This window comes from Pelophylax lessonae, assembly GCF_965119305.1.
Source record: "Pelophylax lessonae genome assembly, chromosome: 10".
Taxonomy (NCBI): Eukaryota; Metazoa; Chordata; class Amphibia; order Anura; family Ranidae; genus Pelophylax; species Pelophylax lessonae.
The window spans coordinates 158,068,477-158,091,456 of NC_138777.1; the positions used below are offsets into that span (position 1 = coordinate 158,068,477).

General features: G+C 46.8%; 2 protein-coding genes across 2 annotated transcripts in view; one reads left to right on the plus strand and one right to left on the minus strand.

Annotated features, from left to right (window-relative positions):
- Positions 1–22,980, plus strand: part of LOC309565781 (transmembrane protein 272-like) — a 150,700-nt gene that overhangs the window by 42,298 nt on the left and 85,422 nt on the right. The gene's annotated exons all lie outside the window — the stretch shown is intronic.
- LOC309565999 (uncharacterized protein) overlaps positions 15,744–22,980 on the minus strand; it is a gene marked incomplete at both ends in the record, with an annotated part of 492,320 nt that continues 485,083 nt past the window's right edge. The window contains one exon of the mRNA XM_082271019.1: positions 15,744–16,201. Within this exon, the coding sequence (XP_082127145.1) occupies positions 15,744–16,201 (458 nt within the window). The remainder of the gene's footprint in view (positions 16,202–22,980) is intronic.

Here is a 22,980-nt window from a genome sequence, read left to right on the forward strand (position 1 = left end):
TATTCAATAAAAACCTTTGAGGATCAATTGAATTGCGGGATAGTCTGTGTCGGTACGTGTGAGAGAGATCCACCTTTCCAAGTTGTTGGGGTTCATCTCATACTTCTGAAGGTTTGAGGGTGCTGCCTGTTCCATACCCCCCCTACTCCTCATCTAGCCTTTTAGGGGTACAAACAATAGTAATTGGGGCCTAGTGTGGTTGTGTACGTGCGAGATACATACACTTTTTTTGATCATATTTCCTATTCCACTATTCAATAAAAACCTTTGGGGATCAATTAAATTGCGGGATAGTCTGTGTCGGTACGTGTGAGATCCACCTTTCCAAGTTTTTGGGGTTCATCTCATACTTCTGAAGCTTTGAGGGTGCTGCCTGTTCCATACTCCTCCTCCTCCTCATCCATCCTTTTAGGTGTACAAACAATAGTAATTGGGGCCTAGTGTGCTTCTGTACGTGTGAGATACATACACATTTTTTGATCATATTTCCTATTCCGCTATTCAATAAAAACCTTTGGGGATCAATTAAATTGCGGAATAGTCTGTGTCGGTACGTGTGAGATCCACCTTTCCAAGTTTTTGGGGTTCATCTCATACTTCTGAAGCTTTGAGGGTGCTGCCTGTTCCATACTCCTCCTCCTCCTCATCCATCCTTTTAGGTGTACAAACAATAGTAATTGGGGCCTAGTGTGTTTCTGTACGTGCGAGATACATACACTTTTTTTGATCATATTTCCTATTCCGCTATTCAATAAAAACCTTTGGGGATCAATTAAATTGCGGGATAGTCTGTGTCGGTACGTGTGAGATCCACCTTTCCAAGTTTTTGGGGTTCATCTCATACTTCTGAAGCTTTGAGGGTGCTGCCTGTTCCATACTCCTCCTCCTCCTCATCCATCCTTTTAGGTGTACAAACAATAGTAATTGGGGCCTAGTGTGCTTCTGTACGTGTGAGATACATACACATTTTTTGATCATATTTCCTATTCCGCTATTCAATAAAAACCTTTGGGGATCAATTAAATTGCGGGATAGTCTGTGTCGGTACGTGTGAGATCCACCTTTCCAAGTTTTTGGGGTTCATCTCATACTTCTGAAGCTTTGAGGGTGCTGCCTGTTCCATACTCCTCCTCCTCCTCATCCATCCTTTTAGGTGTACAAACAATAGTAATTGGGGCCTAGTGTGCTTCTGTACGTGTGAGATACATACACATTTTTTGATCATATTTCCTATTCCGCTATTCAATAAAAACCTTTGGGGATCAATTAAATTGCGGGATAGTCTGTGTCGGTACGTGTGAGATCCACCTTTCCAAGTTTTTGGGGTTCATCTCATACTTCTGAAGCTTTGAGGGTGCTGCCTGTTCCATACTCCTCCTCCTCCTCATCCATCCTTTTAGGTGTACAAACAATAGTAATTGGGGCCTAGTGTGCTTCTGTACGTGTGAGATACATACACATTTTTTGATCATATTTCCTATTCCGCTATTCAATAAAAACCTTTGGGGATCAATTAAATTGCGGGATAGTCTGTGTCAGTACGTGTGAGATCCACCTTTCCAAGTTTTTGGGGTTCATCTCATACTTCTGAAGCTTTGAGGGTGCTGCCTGTTCCATACTCCTCCTCCTCCTCATCCATCCTTTTAGGTGTACAAACAATAGTAATTGGGGCCTAGTGTGCTTCTGTACGTGTGAGATACATACACATTTTTTGATCATATTTCCTATTCCGCTATTCAATAAAAACCTTTGGGGATCAATTAAATTGCGGGATAGTCTGTGTCGGTACGTGTGAGATCCACCTTTCCAAGTTTTTGGGGTTCATCTCATACTTCTGAAGCTTTGAGGGTGCTGCCTGTTCCATACTCCTCCTCCTCCTCATCCATCCTTTTAGGTGTACAAACAATAGTAATTGGGGCCTAGTGTGCTTCTGTACGTGTGAGATACATACACATTTTTTGATCATATTTCCTATTCCGCTATTCAATAAAAACCTTTGGGGATCAATTAAATTGCGGGATAGTCTGTGTCGGTACGTGTGAGATCCACCTTTCCAAGTTTTTGGGGTTCATCTCATACTTCTGAAGCTTTGAGGGTGCTGCCTGTTCCATACTCCTCCTCCTCCTCATCCATCCTTTTAGGTGTACAAACAATAGTAATTGGGGCCTAGTGTGCTTCTGTACGTGTGAGATACATACACATTTTTTGATCATATTTCCTATTCCGCTATTCAATAAAAACCTTTGGGGATCAATTAAATTGCGGAATAGTCTGTGTCGGTACGTGTGAGATCCACCTTTCCAAGTTTTTGGGGTTCATCTCATACTTCTGAAGCTTTGAGGGTGCTGCCTGTTCCATACTCCTCCTCCTCCTCATCCATCCTTTTAGGTGTACAAACAATAGTAATTGGGGCCTAGTGTGTTTCTGTACGTGTGAGATACATACACTTTTTTTGATCATATTTCCTATTCCGCTATTCAATAAAAACCTTTGGGGATCAATTGAATTGCGGGATAGTCTGTGTCGGTACGTGTGAGAGAGATCCACCTTTCCAAGTTGTTGGGGTTCATCTCATACTTCTGAAGGTTTGAGGGTGCTGCCTGTTCCATACCCCCCCTACTCCTCATCTAGCCTTTTAGGGGTACAAACAATAGTAATTGGGGCCTAGTGTGGTTGTGTACGTGCGAGATACATACACTTTTTTTGATCATATTTCCTATTCCGCTATTCAATAAAAACCTTTGAGGATCAATTGAATTGCGGGATAGTCTGTGTCGGTACGTGTGAGAGAGATCCACCTTTCCAAGTTGTTGGGGTTCATCTCATACTTCTGAAGGTTTGAGGGTGCTGCCTGTTCCATACTCCCCCTACTCCTCATCTAGCCTTTTAGGGGTACAAACAATAGTAATTGGGGCCTAGTGTGGTTGTGTACGTGTGATATACATACACTTTTTTTGGATCATATTTTCTATTCCGCTATTCAATAAAAACCTTTCTAGGGCAAGATCTTAAATTACAGAAATATGAGGAGACCGTCAAATAAGGGCCGTGGCCTGGGTCGTGGTGCTGCTGGTAGAGCTCCTGTTGCAAGGAGAGGACATGGTCGATCTGTGCCAGCTACACGCACAAGTGAAACACCTTCCTCAAGTGTGAGTAGGCGACAGAACCTGCATCAGTATTTGGTAGGGCATCAAACGCCCCTAGAAGTGATGAGGCCAGAACAAGTTGAGGTGATAGTAGATTGGTTTGCTGCTGACAGTGCCTCCAGTTCCTTCACATTGTCTCCCACCCAGTCTACTGCAGAAAGGTCAGAGTTGGCACCTGCAGCCAATGTCCAACCGTCTTTCACCTCACCCCCTTGCAAATCAGGCCAGCAGTCTGAGCCCCAAGCCATACAGCAGTCTCTTATTCTTTTTGAGGACTCTGTCAGCAGGGTTTCCCAGGGCCATCCACCTAGCCCTGCCCCAGAAGTGGAAGAGATTGAGTGCAGCGATGCCCAACCACTTATTCCTCAAGATGAGTACATGCAAGGATCATCGCAGCACGTCTCCGATGATGACGAAACGCAGGTGCCAACTGCTGCGGCGTTCAGCATTGTGGAGACCGACAAGGAGGGCAGGGGTGAAGACTGGGTGGAAGATGATGTGGAGGACGATGAGGTCCTCGACCCCACATGGAATGAACGTCATGCAGGTGAACTGAGTAGTTTGGAGGAAGAGGCGGTGGTCGCACAGAGCCACCAGCACAGCAGAAGAGGGAGCAGGGTGCAGAAGCGGAGCGGCCGTGCCCTAGACACTACGCCCGCTACTGCCCAACGCAGCAAGGGAACGAGCGCACCAAAGTCAGCTCAAAGGAGTTCTCTAGCGTGGAAGTTCTTTAGAAAATGTGCTGATGACAGGACACGAGTGGTTTGCACCCTGTGCAATCAGAGCTTGAAGCGAGGCATGAACCTTCTCAACCTGAGCACAACCTGCATGATCAGGCATCTAAGTGCAAAGCACGAGCTGCAGTGGAGTACACACCTTCAAAACCAAGAAACGTCTCTGGCTCATCCTGCTTCCTCTTCTGCTGCAGTCTCGGCCGCTCCAGCCACATCTGTAGTGATACCGGCACCTGCCACCCCGCAAACAGACGATCTGTCAGCAACACCACCACCTGGGTCACCAACAACCATCTCCACAATGTCCCGTGGAAGCGTTCAGCTTTCCATCTCCCAAACACTTGAGAGGAAGAGGAAGTACCCCCCTACCCACCCGCGATCCCTGGCCCTGAATGCCAGCATTTCAAAATTATTGGCCTTTGAAATGCTGTCATTCCGTCTGGTGGAGACGCACAGTTTTAAAAACCTTATGTCGGTGGCTGTCCCACAGTACGTCGTGCCCAGCCGCCACTACTTTTCCAGGCAAGCCATCCCTTCCCTGCACAACCAAGTGGGGGAAAAAATCAGGTGTGCACTGCGCAACGCCATCTGTGCCAAGGTCCACCTAACTACGGATACGTGGACCAGTAAGCACGGTCAGGGGCGTTATATCTCCCTAACGGCACACTGGGTAAATGCAGTGGCGGATGGGCCTGAGGCGGATAGCAATTTGGCGCATGTCCTTCCACCACCGAGGATTGCAGGGCGCTTCAGTTTGCCTCCTGTTCCTAACTCCTCCTACTCCGCTTCCTCATCCTCTACCGCCTCCTCATCCGGACAGCGTAACACCTTCACCACCAACTTCAGCACGGCCAGGGGTAAACGACAGCAGGCAGTTTTACAACTTGCCTGTTTGGGGGACAAACCACACACCGCGCAGGAGTTGTGGAGGAGCATGGAACAGCAGACAAATGAGTGGTTGCTGCCAGCGAGCCTCAAGCCCGGCCTGGTGGTGTGCGATAACGGGCGAAATCTCATAGCAGCTCTGGGCCTAGCCGGTTTGACGCACATCCCTTGCCTGGCGCATGTGCTGAATTTGGTGGTGCAGAGGTTCCTTAAAAACTACCCCGATATGTCAGAGCTGCTGCAGAAAGTGCGGGCCGTTTGTGCGCACTTTCGGCGTTCTCACCCTGCTGCTGCTCGCCTGGCAGCGCTGCAGCGTAACTTCGGCCTTCCCGCTCACCGCCTCATATGTGACGTGCCCACAAGGTGGAACTCCACCTTGCACATGCTGGAAAGACTGTGCGAGCAGCAGCAGGCCATAGTGGAGTTTCAGCTGCAGCACGCACGCGTGAGTCGCTCTGCGGAACAGCACCACTTCACCACCAATAACTGGGCCTCCATGCGAGACCTGTGTGCCTTGTTGCGCTGTTTTGAGTACTCCACCAACATGGCCAGTGGCAATGACGCCGTTCTCAGCTTAACTATCCCACTTCTATGCCTCCTTGAAAAAACAATTCGGGCGATGATGGAAGAGGATGTGGCACAGGATGAGGAGGAGGAGGAGGATGAAGAGGTAACATTTCCAAGGCTTTCAGGGCAGTCATTCGCAAGGGGCTCCGAGGGTGGGTTCCTGCACACGCAAACGCCAGGGACGCAATTGTCCAGCAGGGGCACAGTTCTGGAGGATGAGGAGGATGAGGAGGAGGAGGAGCTGGAGGAGGAGATGGAACCATGTTCACAGCAGGGTGGCACCCAGGCCAGCTCATGGCCATCACTGGTGCGTGGCTGGGGGGATACAGAGGACACGGACCATACACCTCCCACAGAGGACAGCCTTTCGTTGCCTCTGGGCAGCCTGGCACACATGAGCGATTACATGCTGCAGTGTCTCCACAACGACCGCCGAGTTGCCCACATTCTAACTTGTGCTGATTACTGGGTGGCCACGCTGCTGGATCCCCGTTACAAGGACAACGTACCGTCCTTAATTCACTCACTGGAGCGCGATCGCAAGATGCGCGAGTACAAGCGCACGCTGGTAGACGCCATGCTGCTGGCATTCCCATCTGACAGCGGGGCCACAGTGGAAGCACAAGGCAGAGGAGGAGGAGGAGGAGGTCGCCAACGCAACCAGGGCACCGCCAGCACCTCAGAAGGCAGGGTTAGCATGGCCGAAATGTGGAAAAGCTTTGTCAGCACGCCACAACAAACAGCAGCACCAGCAGCTCAGATGGAACGTCTTAGCAGGAGGCAGCATTTTACCAACATGGTGGAGCAGTATGTGTGCACACGCCTACATGTAGTGAATGACGGGTCTGCCCCCTTCAACTTCTGGGTCTCCAAATTGGGCACATGGCCTGAGCTTGCCCTTTACGCCTTGGAGGTGCTGGCGTGCCCTGCAGCCAGTGTATTATCTGAACGGGTATTTAGCACGGCTGGGGGCGTTATAACAGACAAGCGCAGCCGCCTGTCCAGAGACAATGTGGACAAGCTCACGTTCATTAAAATGAACCAGGCATGGATCCCACGGGACTTTTCCGTACCTTATGCAGAATAGCAATGGATACCGACCTTACCCACCCATTGTTCCATTTTTGCTCTTTCTCACTCTTTTGGGGTGTACCCTCATTTAAAATTTGTGAAAAGAAGCAGATTAATGTAGGGTCTATTGGAGCTGCAGCTCCAGGCCCCTACCTTTTATATAGGCCCCGGGTTGGCCATATTCACTGTTACCGCTCTTCTGTCACTTGTAAACACAGAAGTCTGGCTTCTATGCTCGCTTCCCCAGGCAGCACCCTCAGAACCTCCCCACACAGCGTGAAGGCCGGACAAGGAGGGACAGTTGGCGATGCATGGATGTGTTTATGGGCTTCAGAGACAGCATCCCATGTTGAATTAGGCATGCATGGCTGCACCCTTCCTCCTCTGGGTGCATGGCAAGGCACGGCCCTAAGGCCCTTCAAAATCCTCAGCACCAAGCCCATGATGCTGTTAATCCGGCCCTGGTCCTCCTCCACCGCCGCTTCCACCTACACCGCCCATAGGTGTGCGCAGCCTATTGCATTAAGGTGTGCACCCCAAAGTTGAAATACACATGCATGTGTTTGCCAGCAGGGAGAGTAATGTATCGGGGCCATGTACCTGTAGGCAAGGAGAAATAGAGCAGAGCAGGTCCCAGGGAGATCTTTCCCATCTCCTCACTGGCAATGCTATGTGCCCTAGGTGATTAGGGTGTGCCCAGGCACACCCAGCACACCCTGTGCGCACGCCTATGTCACCGCCACATCCACTACCACCTCAACCTCCCTCCTACTCCATATGGGCCTCGTCCTTCAGAGATGAAGAAGAACATTGTTTTATTTTTCTGTTTTTTTTTGTTGTTTTAAGTTATTTCCCTATCCACATTTGTTTGCAGAGCACTTGCCATGCTCTTAATTACGTTTTGCTGCCATTTGCAGCACTCTAGCCCTTTCCTTTGGTGTTTTAGAGCCATTTTAGTGCCTTAAAGTTCGGGTCCCCATTGACTTCAATGGGGTTCGGTGTCCGGGAAAAGTTCGGTAAAAGTCCGGGACACGGACCCGGACTTTTTTTTAAAGTTCGGCCGAACCCGTCGAACACGGACATCTAGGTGTCCGCTCAACCCTAATCTTGTCGATATATGAGGGCAAGATCAAATGCAATAACTTTAGAAATCAGAATATCTTTCTGAAATGAATCTGTGTTTTCTCAATGTGTTACAAAATTTGTATATGTTGATGGAAAAAAAATTGTAGCTAGTCATTTTACTTTACTCTACTAGCTGTAAGTTAAACCAGATTTCTACCACTAAAAGGCCAGTGCAGATTTGTGCTCATGCTCGTGCACATTGCACACGTGCTAATATTTATAATTATAATATTTATATTTATAATATATTTATAATATAATATTTATGTAGCACCCTACTGGTAGGTGCTAGGTAAATGTATAGTGGGCCTTGTCTGCCTAACAACAGGGTTGGGATTTGCTTAGATAGGGTGTCAGGACTTCCAGATGTGCCTGCTGAGGGGAGAAGTATCCCCACTGGCTCCTGTGAGAGACTTCTCATAGGGCAGTGTGGGAAGCGCAATCAGGGGACACATCCCATATTGTTACTACCCCAGAAGGCAGATTAGGCTGCAAAGGATTCTAGGAGTGGGTATTAGTTCGGGGGAAAGTGCGTGGCGCAGTGTCTTTGGCGGGAGCAGAGTCCCAGGAAGGAGAGTGCGGCTGTCTCTCCTCCTGTCTGAGGAAGGTGGATGTCTCAGGGTGTCGCCTGAGTGTCCAGAGCATGCTGAGTTGAGCTGAGGGGATCCGGTGTGCCGAGAGCCTGCGGGGAGAAAGAGGGGTCCAGTCCCAGGAACGCCTACACAGGTCGTGAGTACTGAGGATTGCCCTGGGGGGTCTGCCTGAAGTTAGAGGGGATCCAGTGTCAGCTAGTTGTAAAGGGGGTACATAGGTTTAGGACCCTGAAGCTACAGAGGGGGTACATAGTCAGTGGACCCTGAAGAGTCTAGGTTAAAGGGGGCACCTGCAGTCTGGGCCCTGAATTGCACAGAGCGTGCCAGTTAAAGTGACAGCTATACAGAGTTCTACTACATACTACCTAAACCTGTGCCAGGCAGAGGGAAAGTATTCAGTGACTTTCACAGCACAACAGTGTCAGGAGTTCTACAATTCTCAGTCTTGGGATCTTCTAGACTATAAGTTGAGGATTCAGCACTTCTTTTGTTCTACAGAGTGTTCTCAGTGTCAGTGGGCGTTGGCTGGCGCCGGCTGGCGCCAAGGAAGCGCCAACGGGCATTTCAGAAGTAAAGTCCCAATTGTAATTAGTTAAGCTTCAAGGAGTATCCCACTCATTCCCTTCTCCCATCCCCTTTATCTACAATAAAAACCACAAACAAAGATGCCGAAGTTGTCGCTGCTTCAGTTGTCACACCTGGGGACTCAGCTCACTCCTCTGGAGAGGATTCCGGTACTAATGGCAGACCCACATCAGACCATAGGCCTGGAAACCTTGCTACATTTATAAGTGAAAAAGCTATTTCAGTTCATTGTGCACAAATTTGTGCAAATGCGCAAATTTATGCGCAAATCTGTGCACTGCATTACCCGGCTGTTAAATACTTTGGCCTATATCCTGGGCTTGCTTGCCTGCTGATTCGGTACCTTACAGCCCAGGTTGCCGCTGACTGCTGCTCATCTCCCGGTTCTGCTCCTGTCCCAGGCTCTGGTGCCAAGCTGCTACTGCATCCAGTTCTGAGGACTGTGACTACCAGCTCTACCCGCCTACAGAGTGGACATCACCAGCTAGCTGCTACGGTACTTGTGCCACTCTTTGCCTTTACACTGTTAGGTGGGAGGTGCAAGAGAGGTCTCCACAACATTCCAGTCTTCACCAGGTATGTGATACTAGCTCTTCAGGCCTTGCATCACTGTTCTTTTTTAGGAATGAAACTGTCATTAAAGGAAGTCACAGTCATTTAATGTGCTTTGTTTAAATGCTTAGCTTTGTGTGCTCAATGAGAATGAAATATGCTCCAAAGGAAAGTAAGGGTGAATTATGGATTCTATATGGATTAAAGCATATAAAAGGGCTGCGGCTTCCCATAATAACAGATTTATTCCTCAAGGAGAATTAAACCCTCCTATCATTTACAGCCAAGAAAGCTGCCATCTTGGCATCTTTCTGACATGTTGTTGCCATGGTGCTGCACATGTGATCATTTATGACACCAGCCATTTATTGGCTTCACAGTTCATTTTGAGAGCGCAAGCAACTTTGACAGTCAGCATTTATGGCATGTCTTGAATGTAACTGTTCTGGGAAACAGTTCAATTGATGGGTTTAGTTTTGCTTAAAAAAAAATGAACAGTTATGCAAGGCTTAAGGAGGGAAGTGAAAATTGTCTAGTTGCAACTTTTTATTTCCAAATACGTAAAATATTGAGAAAACACTGGCTTTGGTTATAGAAAAATTTCTAAAGTTATTCAATTTGATCATGTCCTAATTTTTTAAGAAGTTACATCTTATCTACATCAGATCAGTAGTTCACTTGCCAAGTAACCAATCAATAAATTATCAAGACGTCACATTGTGGTAACTGTAATTTAGAGGGTGTAATATATCTTATCAAATGTGAATGTGTTAGGTATTATGTCAATAAAGCAAAGTACCAGTTTAAAATTTGAATTTTAGGCCACATGTCGGATGTTGCACCTGATAATATCAGATCTCTAGTGGAACGCCATGGAATTTTTGGTCACAAAAAGATGCCTAAACTGTCTTTCTGTGTCCTTGATGGTAATTTTGACATTATACTTCAATGTCAAAGTAGGTGGATTTTTTGACTGAAAGCCAATAATCCCGCAGATTTAAATGGAACAATAATTTATGCATGCTTTTTCTTAATTTCTTTCCTTTTTTTAACAAAAAAATGGATTTGATGTATTAGATATATATGAATTTTGTTAAAAAAGACATAAACTTTCTATCTTTGGTTGAAAAAGAATGTAAATCTTTGTATTCTCTGTGTTCTTTTAACAAAAGTCATGTATTTTTCCCAGAACGCTATTAAGAATTGTTAGTTGTGAAATAGATATACAATGCCTTGAAAAAGTATTCATACCCCTTGAAATTTTCTACATTTTGTCATGTTACAACCAAAAACGTAAATGTGTTTTATTGGTATTTTATGGGATAGACCAACACAAAGTGGCACATAATTGTGAAGTGGAAGGAAAATGATAAATGGTTTTCAAATTTTTTACAAATAAATATGTGAAAAGTGTGGTGTGCATTTGTATTCACCCCACCTGAGTGAATACTTTGTAGAACCACCTTTTGCTGCAATTACAACTGCAAGTCTTTTTGGATATGTCTCTACCAGCTTTGCACATCTAGAGAGTGACATTTTTGCCCATTCTTCTCAATCTCTGTCAGATTGGATGGAGAGAGCCTGTGAACAGAAATTTTCAAGTTCCAAATTGGATTTAGGTCTGGACTTTGACTTGGCCATTCTGACACATGAATATGCTTTGATCTAAACAATTCCATTGTAGCTCTGGCTGTATGTTTAGGGTCATTGTGCCGCTGGAAGGAGAACCTCTGCCCCGGTCTCAAGTCTTTTGCAGACTCCAACAGGTTTTCTTCTAAGATTGCCCTGTATTTGACTCCATCCATCTTCCCATCAACTCTGACCGGCTTCCCTGTCCCTGCTGAAGAAAAGCATTCCCACAACATGATGCTGCCACCACCATGTTTCACGGTGAGGATGGTGTGTTCAGGGTGATGTAAGTTAGATAAAATTACCTTCTACTACATGTTTGCTTTGTCTCCCACATGGCTTTTGGCAAACTGAACTTCTTATGGCTTACTTTTAACAATGGCTTTTTTCTTGCAACTCTTCCATAAAGGCCAGATTTGTGGAGTGCATGACAAATAGTTATCCTGTGGACAGATTGTCCCACCTGAGCTATGCATCTCTGCAGCTCCTCCAGAGTTACCATTGGCCTCTTGGCTGCTTCTTTGATTAATGCTCTCCTTGCCTGGCCTCTCAATTTAGGTGGACAGCCATGTCTTGGTAGGTTTGCAGTTGTTCCATACTCTTACCATTTTCGGATGATAGATTGAACAGTGCTCCATTAAATGTTCAAAGCTTGGGATATTTTTTTATAACTTAACCCTGCTTTAACCACTTCAGCTCCAAAAGGTTTTACCCCCTGAATGACCAGGCCATTTTTTTTGCGATACCGCACTTCATTGCTTTACCTAACAATGGCGCTGTCGTGGGACGCTGTACCCAAATAAAATTGATGTCTTTTTTTCCTCACAAATGGAACTTTCTTTTGGTGGTATTTGATCACCTCTGCGGTTTTTGTTTTTTGCACTAAAAAACAAAAAAGAAACATAATTTTGAAAAAAAAAAAAAAAAAAAAAAACAATATTTTTTACCTTCTGCTATAAAACAAATCCAATTTTAATTTTTTTAAAAATCAAATTTTTTCATCAGTTTAGTCCAAAATGTATTCTGCTACATATTTTTGGTGAAAAAAAAATCATAAGTGTATATTGATTGGTTTGCGCAAAAGGTATAGCTTCTGCAAAATATGGGATACAGTTACCGACTTTTTATTTTATTTTTTTGTTTTTACTAGTAATGGCGGCGATCAGTGATTCTTAGTGGGACTGTGACATTGCGGTGGACAAATCTGCCACTATGTGACACTTTTTGGGGACCAGTGACACCAATGCAGTGATCAGTGCTAAAAAAAAATGCACTGTTACTGTATAAATGACACTGGCAGGGAAGGGGGTTAACACCAGGGGCGATCAAGGGGTTAAGTGTGCTCCTAGGGAGTGCTTTCTAACTGTTGGGGGGGAGTGAATGCATTAGAGGAAAAGAGAGATCTGTGTTTCAGCTTAGCTGAAACACAAGATCTCTTTTCCTCCCTGACAGAACAGCAGTCTGCCTTGTTTACATAGGCAGACCGCAGTTCTGTCATTCCACAGAACGATTGGTGGGTCCTGGCGGCCAGTGCGCCCTCTGGACCCCCTGATTGGCTCCCGCTGTGTCCAAGCATGCTGATCCATGTATGGTCTCTGGCTTGCTCTTCTGACTCTGCTGCTGCCTGATTACCAGTGTATGAACCCCGGCGGACTCTTGACTCTGCTTGCTGCCTTACTCCTGGCTGTTATTCCGTGCATGACTTCTGGCTGGGCTCCTGACTCTGCTCCTGGCTCTCCCTTCTGCCAAGTCTCACCTGGTACTCCTGACGGACTCCTGCCCAACAAAGTTTTCTGCTGGATGGAGAAAACTCAGCCGCAATCCAGCGGACATCTTCTCATCACCTCAGCCTGTCGCAGCTGGCAACCCCTGTTTCTCTGAGCATAGCACTCCCTGTTACCACCTTCTGGGGTGCTTTGCACTTAGCCAGAAGGGAAGCCCTTGCAGCACTTTGGCCTCCGACCAGGTACTTGACAATTTGTTTGCAAAGAGACCTGTAAAGCCTCGTACACAGGCAACGAATTTCCGCTGACCGGTCATCCGTCTTTTGTCCAGAGTCGTGTCTTTTGGTTGGAATGTGCTGTAGACTGCACAAGAATTTTCCCACACTAATTCTACTTCAGAAGTGATGTCATGTGTTGGACTGCTTTGTATGTGTTCTTTCATCTCTGAGCATGCCTAGTGTTGCTCATAAGATTTCGGATGTGTTTTGACGGTTGACAAAAATTTTATAGCTTGCACACCAGGATTTTTTCGGCCGAAAAGTCGGAGTCGGTTGTCAGAAGCATCATACTAACAAGCCGAAAATCGGCAGATCGGTCGTCGGACGAAAATTCCCAGCCGAATTTCCACTCGTGTGTACCTTAAGTCCTGCCCTATTTATGTACACACAGCATTTATAGCTGGTTACTTCTGTGTAGACTTGGATGCCAATATTTTGCACAGACACAATCTCAGCAAGCTAAATAAAAATGGCAACCACCTCAATTTTTAACTAACTTTTAGAGTATTGTGCACATGGAAATACTTTGCACACAGCAAATAAAGTAAATGTATTTCCCAGCACACTTACCAGCTAGCCAGCAAAAAAACTGACACTGACTATCATTTTGCAAACAGATGTTTTAGTTGCACAACACATTCAAATATAAAATATGTGAAAGCCACACTGCCTCATGATGTATCCCCCGTATAGTGTTGTCCTAACTCTAGTCTGTGACAGCCTTTGTTGGAGCACACAGAGCAATGGATAAGCTAGGGCAGCCCATTCCTTCTTAGAGGTGTGGGGACACATCAGAAGCCCCCCCACAGCACAATGAGAGATAAAGGTGTCCGATTTGTCCCCATACCAATTCCAGCAACCTAAACAAAAAAGGTAACTACACCAATTTATAACCAACTTTTAACCACTTAAGGACTGCCCGTCGCAAGTTATACTGCTGCAGGGAGCCCCTCCTGTGCAAACCGACGTAGGTATATGTCAGTCGCGTGCCTGCAGCTAGGGGACGCACGCGCTCCTGGTGGTGCACTCCCGCCCCGACTCAGCAGCGGGGACTCCAATGCACGGGGCAGGCGGCTCTGATGCCGCCTGCCACCCGCGATCGATCCCCACTGTAAACACAGCTGAATGTTCTTCTCTCTGGAATGATCACAGAGTGCCTGTGATCCTTCTATGTAGGATTACAGGTCTCTGTGATCATTTCCCAAGCCCTGCCCCCATACTGTTAGAATCACTCCCCTAGGCTCACATTTAACCCCTTGATCACCCAGAGTATTAACCCCTTCCCTGCCAGTGTAATTATTACAGTAACAGTGCATATTTTTAGCACTGATTACTGTAGTAATGTCACTGGTCCCCCCAAAAGTGTCAAAAATATCAGTTAGGGGTCCGATCTGTTCACCACAATGTCGCAGTCCCGCTAAAAATCTCGCAGATCACCGCTATAACTAGTAAAAAAAAAAAAAACAATAAAAATGACATAAATCTTTTCCGTAGTTAGTAGACGTGATAACTTTTGCGTAAACCAATCAAAATACGCTTATTGCGATTTTTTTTTTTTGTACCAAAAATATGTAACAGAAAACAAATTGGCCTAAAGTGTTAAAAAATTTTGATTTTTATATTATTTTTTTTGGGAATGTTATATAGCAGAAAGTGAAAAATATATATTTTTTTTTTCAGAATTGTCGCTCTTTTGTTGTTTATAGCGCAAAGAAAAAAAAAAGATCGCAGGGGTGATCAAATACCGCCAAAAGAAAGCTCTATTTGTGGGAAAAAAAGGACATCAATTTTAATTTGTTACAGCGTCGCACAATCACGCAATTGTCCGTCAAAGTAACGCAGTGCCCGAATTGCAAAAAATGGCCTGGTCATTAAGGGGGCAAATCCTTCCAGTCCAGAAGTGGTTAAAGAAAAGTGCACACTAGAAAGGGCTTTGCACAAAGAAAACAAAACAAAGGCTGCCAGTACAAAGGTATTATCAGACCATAAAGCAATTGTGTTCAAGTACAGCGCCACATTGAATAAAGGACCCTAAATAAATGAGTAAACAAAGTCCATGAAGTCCGTCTGAAACTGGTGCTGAGATGCAGAAATAAATACAAATGAATTCCAACACTGTGAGAGCAGACACAATTCTGACGATCACCACGTGCATGAATAAGGTAGTCTCCTTACCAGATTTTTTTTTTTTTAGACCCCCTGTTACGGAAAGCCCACCGAGCATGAGGTATAAAAACGATCACCAGTGAAGGGTCCACTCCAAATCAACATCCAGTCCACCACGGAATGTTCATACAGGACAGTACAACCTTGTAAACTTCATAAACCCCAAATGATGGACATTGATGTTCCTCCAAAAAAACAAGTGGGGCTCACATGACTAAGGCACCCCAGATGTAATTTGGACACTTACCATAACCCTTATCCCAAATCCCAAACCCTCTCAATAAACTTCCTGCAATAAATACACGGACACCTTTATTGGAGTAAAATTGGCCAACGTGGCCATTTATTAACCAACAACAAAATATATATAACACGTTTCTTAGAACAGGAACCAAAATATTATAATAAAAGATAACATAAGGTTGCCGATCTTTGGAGGCCCCAAATACCAAGTACCATTTGTGTATCTGTGTAACTCTTAAATGTCCCCAGCCGCAGCACCGGCTCGGGGACGACCTCAACACACAGCAGATACCTCCCAATTTAAAATACCAGTTAACCCATCTATTAACTGGCATTCCCCATGTGACTCCATACTTTAGATGGGTCCCTCAGCTGCTAAGTACAGCCGGTTTTACCAGAAACACCTCCAAAGACCCCCAACCGCCACAGCGCAAGGTGGGAAACCTCACACCATTGTGCCCCGCCAAAAACCTAACGCTCTCTGTATCCCCTCCTGCAGACCCAGGGCCCAAAGGTCTATGCCCACTGCATTGAGGTGCACCCCATCACTGCGCAAATACCGCCACGTATCAACCTCCAACTCCCTGTGCCTGACCACGAACCCCCCGTTACGCACGAGGAACCTGGCAACCTCTTTATTGACTTTAACCCGGGCTTTGTTCAACTTCTCCATGGACAGGGCCTGACGTCGAGACGTGTGGCCAACAATGTCCGACCATACCACCACCGTGTCCGGGAACTCCATGCGCAGCCGGAGAATGTCGAACTTGACATCCCGAATAAGGTGGCGGCAAGACCTAACACCCATATCATTGCCGCCAGCATGGATGACCAAAACGTCCGGGGCCCTGTCCAAACGGGATACCCTGTGTACCTCTGGAAGCACCCTGCCCCACAACATGCCTGGGACGCCGATCCACCGGACGGTAGCCTCAGACCGAGGGAAAAAGAAACAAAGAGGAGAAGCGCTCTAAGTGCAGACAGTTTATTGATGTACAAGGCAATGTATATAGTAACTCACTAGACGTTAATGAAGGTCAGGCTGTGTAACTCCAGTTAATCTTAAGACATCCTCTGGGGGGAGGGGGTGTGCCATCCATTCCAAAGCGCCGTCCGTGGCTGAGTCAGTGTAGTTGGGAGGAAAGAAAGCCGGCTGCCTCCCGCGTCAGTACACGATGAGCGGTCGGTGAATGACCGAGGGATACCTAGCTGTCGACCTTGAGGCCGAACATCCGCCCTTCTGGCCTCCCAATAGACAAAAGAGTGTCCCAAAATCCACACGAGGTCCACCACACCTGAAACGAAAACAGACCAACGATAACACCATGAAACAGCGAAAGAAAAAAGGCAAAACAAGCATAATAAGCAATTGACTGCCAAAAAAGAAACCTCGCAAAGCTGTTGTCACACCAAATGGGGTGCGGACATAAAGCTTTAATCTGTTTGACTTCCACCTACCAATGCCCCGTAAAATGGACTCATCCAAACCCCACTGAGCAGCTTCTGTAGCAGCCCCGATGCGGAATGAGTGGGAAGAATGTTGCAGTGCCTGCAAGCCCGCGGCCGTAAGACATCGGCGCATCACCGAGACAAATTGAAAATTGGACAGGGCCGACCCGTCCGCGTGCACCAGGAAAGAACCGGACCCAGCCGGTCGAACCCTAAGATATTAGAGAAACGCTGAAACCGGACAAATGGGCGAGCCCCGTATGCGGAAAAGACGTACGGAAGCGCCTCTGCCGACTTGGTCCGTCTTTAAACGGCGGATAAGCAAAAACACGGAAGAACCATCACTGTGGACATCCGCCATCTGCAATCCCCCTTGGGCCGCCCTAGAGGAGCTGACGAGCTCGCTCACCCTAACAGCCCCGTAAAAGGCCAGTGCAAAGGCGACCCGGAACAAAAGGACTTCAAAACTAGAGAAACACACCCCGCCCACCTGGACGAACAACGTCTGCAGGAGCTCAAACGTGATCGGCCGGCGCCCGTCAAGCTTTGGGGCACCCCGCCGATAACCCCTCAGTGCCTGCCGAACCAAAAAATCTTTGGTAAAGTTCGTAACGCCCTTCAACTTACACAGAAAAGCGATAGCCGACAGTTTACGATTGACCGCAGAAACCGACACCCCCGCCGTGAAATTCAAGCAGATAAAATAAATCAAGAGATTCCTGACCTCCGCCCCGAGCATGTCCACCCCTGCCTCAAGTAACAGGGCCCCTCACTCCCGCCAAACCTTGGTGTAAGCAGACCACGTGGACCCACTCAAGGAGCCGCGAATCAACCCGGAGGCGATGCCAATGCAATCTTCCAAAGCCGTTGTGGACAAGGGGTGCCGTGTCGCTCCGCTCCCGGTGCCAACTCCCGGAACCTGTCCAACTGAAAACGAGACAACGCATCAGCCAAAGTGTTCTGAATCTTCACCCTCGGGAGATGCACAGCATACAGAAAGACATTCAGTTGCAGACAACGCAATACCAGATGATGCAGGAGCCGCACCACCGGGGGAGAAGACCCAGACAGAGTATTAATGACCTAGACAACTCCCAAATTATCGCAGTGGAGACGGACTTTCTTGTCACGAAACAACCCCCCCCACAACTCGATCGCCACTAGAACCGGAAACAATTCCAGGAGGACCAAAATTGCGCAAAAAACCTGCCCCCTGCCAGTCTGCTAGTCCACAGCGAATACACAGGTGAACCCAGACGAGACCCCTGCAAAAGACCAGGAACCTTCCGTTGTGGTGGATGCCCATATTGCCAATATATGTGTGTAACCCCCAACATTGTTCTACCTAACGGTAAAAAATACCAACCACGTCACTACGCCAATTGTAAAACCACCGGGGTAGTATATTTACTACTATGCCCATGCGGTGGGTACTATGTAGGCAAAACCAAACTTGAGTTCCACAACAGAGCTTACCGACATATTATAAGCATGAAGACGGCAAACCCCGATCTTCCTCTAGGCAGACATGTAAGAGACTTTCACCACGGCCACTTCCCGGCTATTCAATTCATGATTCTAGATAGAATACACCCAAATAAAAGAGGGGGTGACTGGAACAAAATACTCCTACAACGTGAAACACGTTGGATAATAGAACTCAACGCCACCTCGCCCCCAGGCCTCAATGACTCCCTCAGCTTCCGACCCTTTTTGGAAGGGTTCTCCTCTGAAGGCTGGGAAAAATAATCCCATTCACCTCACATGCCATTCTCCTTTTTTTTTTTTTTTTTAGCCCTGACCTCAATATAACTATTCATCGAATCATATATTTCTCTCTATGTTTACTAATGTAATGCATCTCAATATGAATTTTTCAAACGGATTGTCTATTGCTCTGTTTTCACCAATCAGATCTGATGTTCCCAGACCACTAGAGGTTCCTGTTCCCAGGTTTTACATCATAATCCTCTTCTTTATTTACTTCATTATTCATACCTATGTACCACATAATATAGACATATGCGGATAAGCAATGTGTAAATAACTTTATATACACGGACTATTGAAGATGTATTTTGTCTATTTCAATACTCAGTATAAACATCTTTCTAATACTATTCAACTAGAAACAAGCTATTTTAAACATACATCTCTCATATATACGGATATAATGTTTATTTATTAATTTTGACATAATGCTATATCTCATTTTGTAGTGACTAATATATCATGTCTGTATTATGGATAAATGTCTTCAACAAATCAAAGCATTTTTCACCAATTACCCTATCCTACCCTATCTTCTATGTATTTCCCAGTCATCTTTCCACACACCATGCTCCTTTTCTTTTTCTAACAGGGAATCCTATGTGCGGTAGCCGACCCCGCCCCCTTTCTCTTTTTCTTCCATCCCCTGGGGCTGATCTTTTCCTTGTGGCCCCACCCGGCGCACCCGGGGGGAGACGTGACTATGTTACGGGCCCCCCCGCTCCTTGGCCCCTCCTGCGGATGACGGCCGAATCTTCTGGCCCCGCCCGCAGCTCGGGGACCAATTACTGCGTCGGTGCCGTTGAAACGCAGGCCGCACTTCCGCATCCGGGGGCGTGTCCTGCGTTCCATCGGCGGTGGATGCCATTGGCTGCACAGATGACGCCGGAGCGTGCTCGCGGCTCGCACTGCGCATGCTCCGGCGTCCTTCATGGGCATTTAAACGGCGGCGGATGCCAGACACAGCATCCGCCGCCGATGACTGCACACACGACCTACTACATACAAGGTAATCACCTGGGACCCCCCTATAAGCCACTTCTACCATTCTTTCCACTGGTTAACGCTAATAGAGAAAAAAACATGTCATTTTAGGAACCTTACAGGGAAACCGACACTTGAACAGCTCTTGCTATTGCAACATCACCAGGTAATTTACCAGCTGGATTTATTTTAGTTTATCTCTACTCTTTTACCCTTTATCTGCCCACTATGTGTAACATATATGCCATCTCTCTGGTTCCCAGATGCACCTCTCAACAACCTAGAGGAGAGAACCAAAACATGGATTGACTCACTCTATTTAGGTATATCTAAATCAGTATTTATAATTATGAATACTTGTCACATCCTATCTTCTAAACCTGACGTGCCTAAAAATTCCAATATTTATCTAGGGACAACAAAATTCTGCTAATTACTGAGAATCAGCAATATGACTCCTGGTCAGGAAATCTTTACGCAACAAATAAACTAAGGTATGAGTATTAAACACTCTCCTTGGTAGAATACTGTACGAGCCAACCCCAATATATAACAGGATACACATATATGTATATATATATATATATATATAATATATATTTTTCAGCGGACTCTACCAACTTACAACACCCCCTACCCCATGATCTTCAACACAACAGGCACATCCTCTTAACCAGAAGTGTCAATACATTTATTACAAGGTACCTCTCCTCTTACTTCTACACCTACCCTAAGAGCAGATTAGTCATCCCTTCTAATACATCTTCAAATAATTTGATTCTTCTACATATACGTTCACACAGAGACACGTGCAGCCTCCTTTCAGGCATCCTCGCTGGAGCCACATTGGTGAAGATTCACACCCTCAGGGACCTAGGGGTGCATACTTCGGCACTCAGCACAGCGGAACCCCTCTTTCCTCCTACTTTTATCAGTAGTGACTCTCTTGTCACATTCCAAGCAACCTACAGGTACGAAACTTTTATATCCAGATTTCTTCTACAGGTATAACATTTAATGTTTGAAATATACTGAAACTGACATAATTTGTTATGCAATCAATTTATACAATATCTACTATGTTATGCAGGAAATCACAAAACCTCCCCACTTCCCAGACCCCTGAAGAAAGGCCTGTGTGCCTGAAACGCGTCGGGTGGGAGGATTTCCTTCAAGAAACCAACATATACCTTTGAGTATATGCATCATCATTTCTTTCAACCATATATAGATTATTTGTGTTACCATATCATTTTTGTTCTCTGTATCATTTATGTAATACCTCAGATCCATTGAGATCTATTTTAAACTTGTTAATAAAAATATTTTTACTTTTACATATCTGTGGAAGTGTGTTTGCCGTTAAAGTCCCAGTAAGAGACGCTCAGTGCGCATGCCCAGGCACACGGGAAGCAATGTGCGAATGCGCATGCGCCAATGCGCAAACACGCCAATGCGCCAATGCGCGAACGCGCCAATGCGCGGACGCGCGAACGTGCGTACGCAACGTGCGCACGCAATTGGCGCCAAACGGCCTATTTATACCAGGCGGTGACAGGAGCACATTGCTGAGTGGTCTTTCAGCTTGTGTTCCTGTTTACCTGTGCCCTGACCTGCTTGTGGATTTCCCGTTACACCGACCCGGCTTGCCTTTTGACTCTCCTTGGATTCCTGCCTGCCTTGTGACCTCAGCCTGTCTTTGACCCTGCCTTGCCTTATGCCTTTGTACCTTGCTGCCAGACTGTGTACCGACTTCGGCTTGTATCCTGACTCCGCTTCTGCCTCACGTTCCTGTACCCGTGCTGTCCGGCTGTTGACAACCCCTTGGCTTGTGTTCCGATTACGCTCCTGCCTTCTCATCCAGCATCACCGAGTTCCAGTTTCAGGTGTACATCCGGTGATCCACAGCCATCAGTCTTCTGCCAAGACATCACCTGCTATACCGGCCCTCGTGCCACTCTGTGTCCTACACCGCCTGTCATCTCTATCAGGGGTGTTGGACAGGAGGTGCAAGAGAAGCCCCCTCTACAGCTTGGTCTCCACCAGGTACGTGATAGTACCACTCAGCCAGATGTCGGAGACCGAGAGAGGGGCTTCACCTCTAGAGGCAGTATGCCAGCAACTTGCTTCGCTTACCCAAGCAGTCAAATCCTTGCAAGAGGGTTACTTCCAATTAGAGGGTCGCATCCAATCCATGGCTTCTACCCCGGCAACCCCGGCACCTGGGACCTCCATGCCCGAACGGGCTCTATCCACACCTTCAGTGGTTTTGCCACCACCGGAACCTCGGGTACCTGCTCCAGAACGATTTTCGGGTGACCGACACAAATTCCGGGCTTTCAGGAATTCTTGTGAGCTATACTTTGCCCTGCAGCCACGGACTTTCTCACTTGAATCCACCAAGGTGGGGTTCGTAATCTCTCTACTTCTCGGAGAGCCGCAATCCTGGGCCCACCGTCTCCTGGAACAAAATGATATAGCCTTGAACACCATCTCATCATTTTTCGAAGCGATGGCGCAGCTTTATGACGACCCCCAGCGATCTGTTACAGCCGAAGCAACCCTACATACATTACAACAAGGCCGCCGCCCTGCTGAGGACTATGTCGCCGAATTCCGCAGATGGGCTTCCGATACAGGCTGGAATGATGCAGCCTTACGGCATCAATTCCGTCTCGGCCTATCAGAGGGCCTTAAGGATGAACTTGCCAGAGTGGGTACGCCTGATTCTCTTGATGACCTTATTAGTCTTACTATCCAGCTTGACCGCAGGCTCAGGGAGCGGAGAGTGGAAAGAGCTGGAAGTTCCAGACCTACCTGGATGTTGCCTCAAGTGCCGTCACCTCCGGCTTTTCGTCCACCTGTCGCTTTCCCCACAACCTCCAGTGTGGAGCCCATGCAACTCGGACTTTTACGTTCTCCACTAACCACTGAGGAGAGATTGCGAAGACGCCGAAACAACTTATGCCTCTATTGTGGGGAAGCCGGACATTACCTTCAGACCTGCCCGGTGCGGCCTAGTAAGTCTCAGTTTGCTTTTCCTTCTTACCTTGCAAACAGTTCTGGGAAGGATCTGTCCACTCACATTACTCTACCTCTCTCACTACAGATTCTCGGAAAGACCATCCAAGTCCCAGTCATTATTGACTCCGGCGCTTGCAGCTGCTTCATGGACAGTGACTTTGCTCAGCATCATCAGATCCCTCTGCAAGCGAAAACCCGTCAGTTATCTATCCATCTAGCTGACGGATCCCATCTCAAGTCCGGGCCTATAACCCAAGAAACCTGCCCATTACTGGCTATCTCTAATAAAGGCCACCGAGAATACTTGTGCTTGGATATTATCCCATCTCCTCTGTTCCCTATCATTCTCGGTATCCCATGGCTACAAGCACACAATCCTCAGATAAACTGGAAGTCAGGAGAAGTGGCATTTCCATCCACCTATTGTCAACAAAACTGCTTCCAGCCCAGTCCAG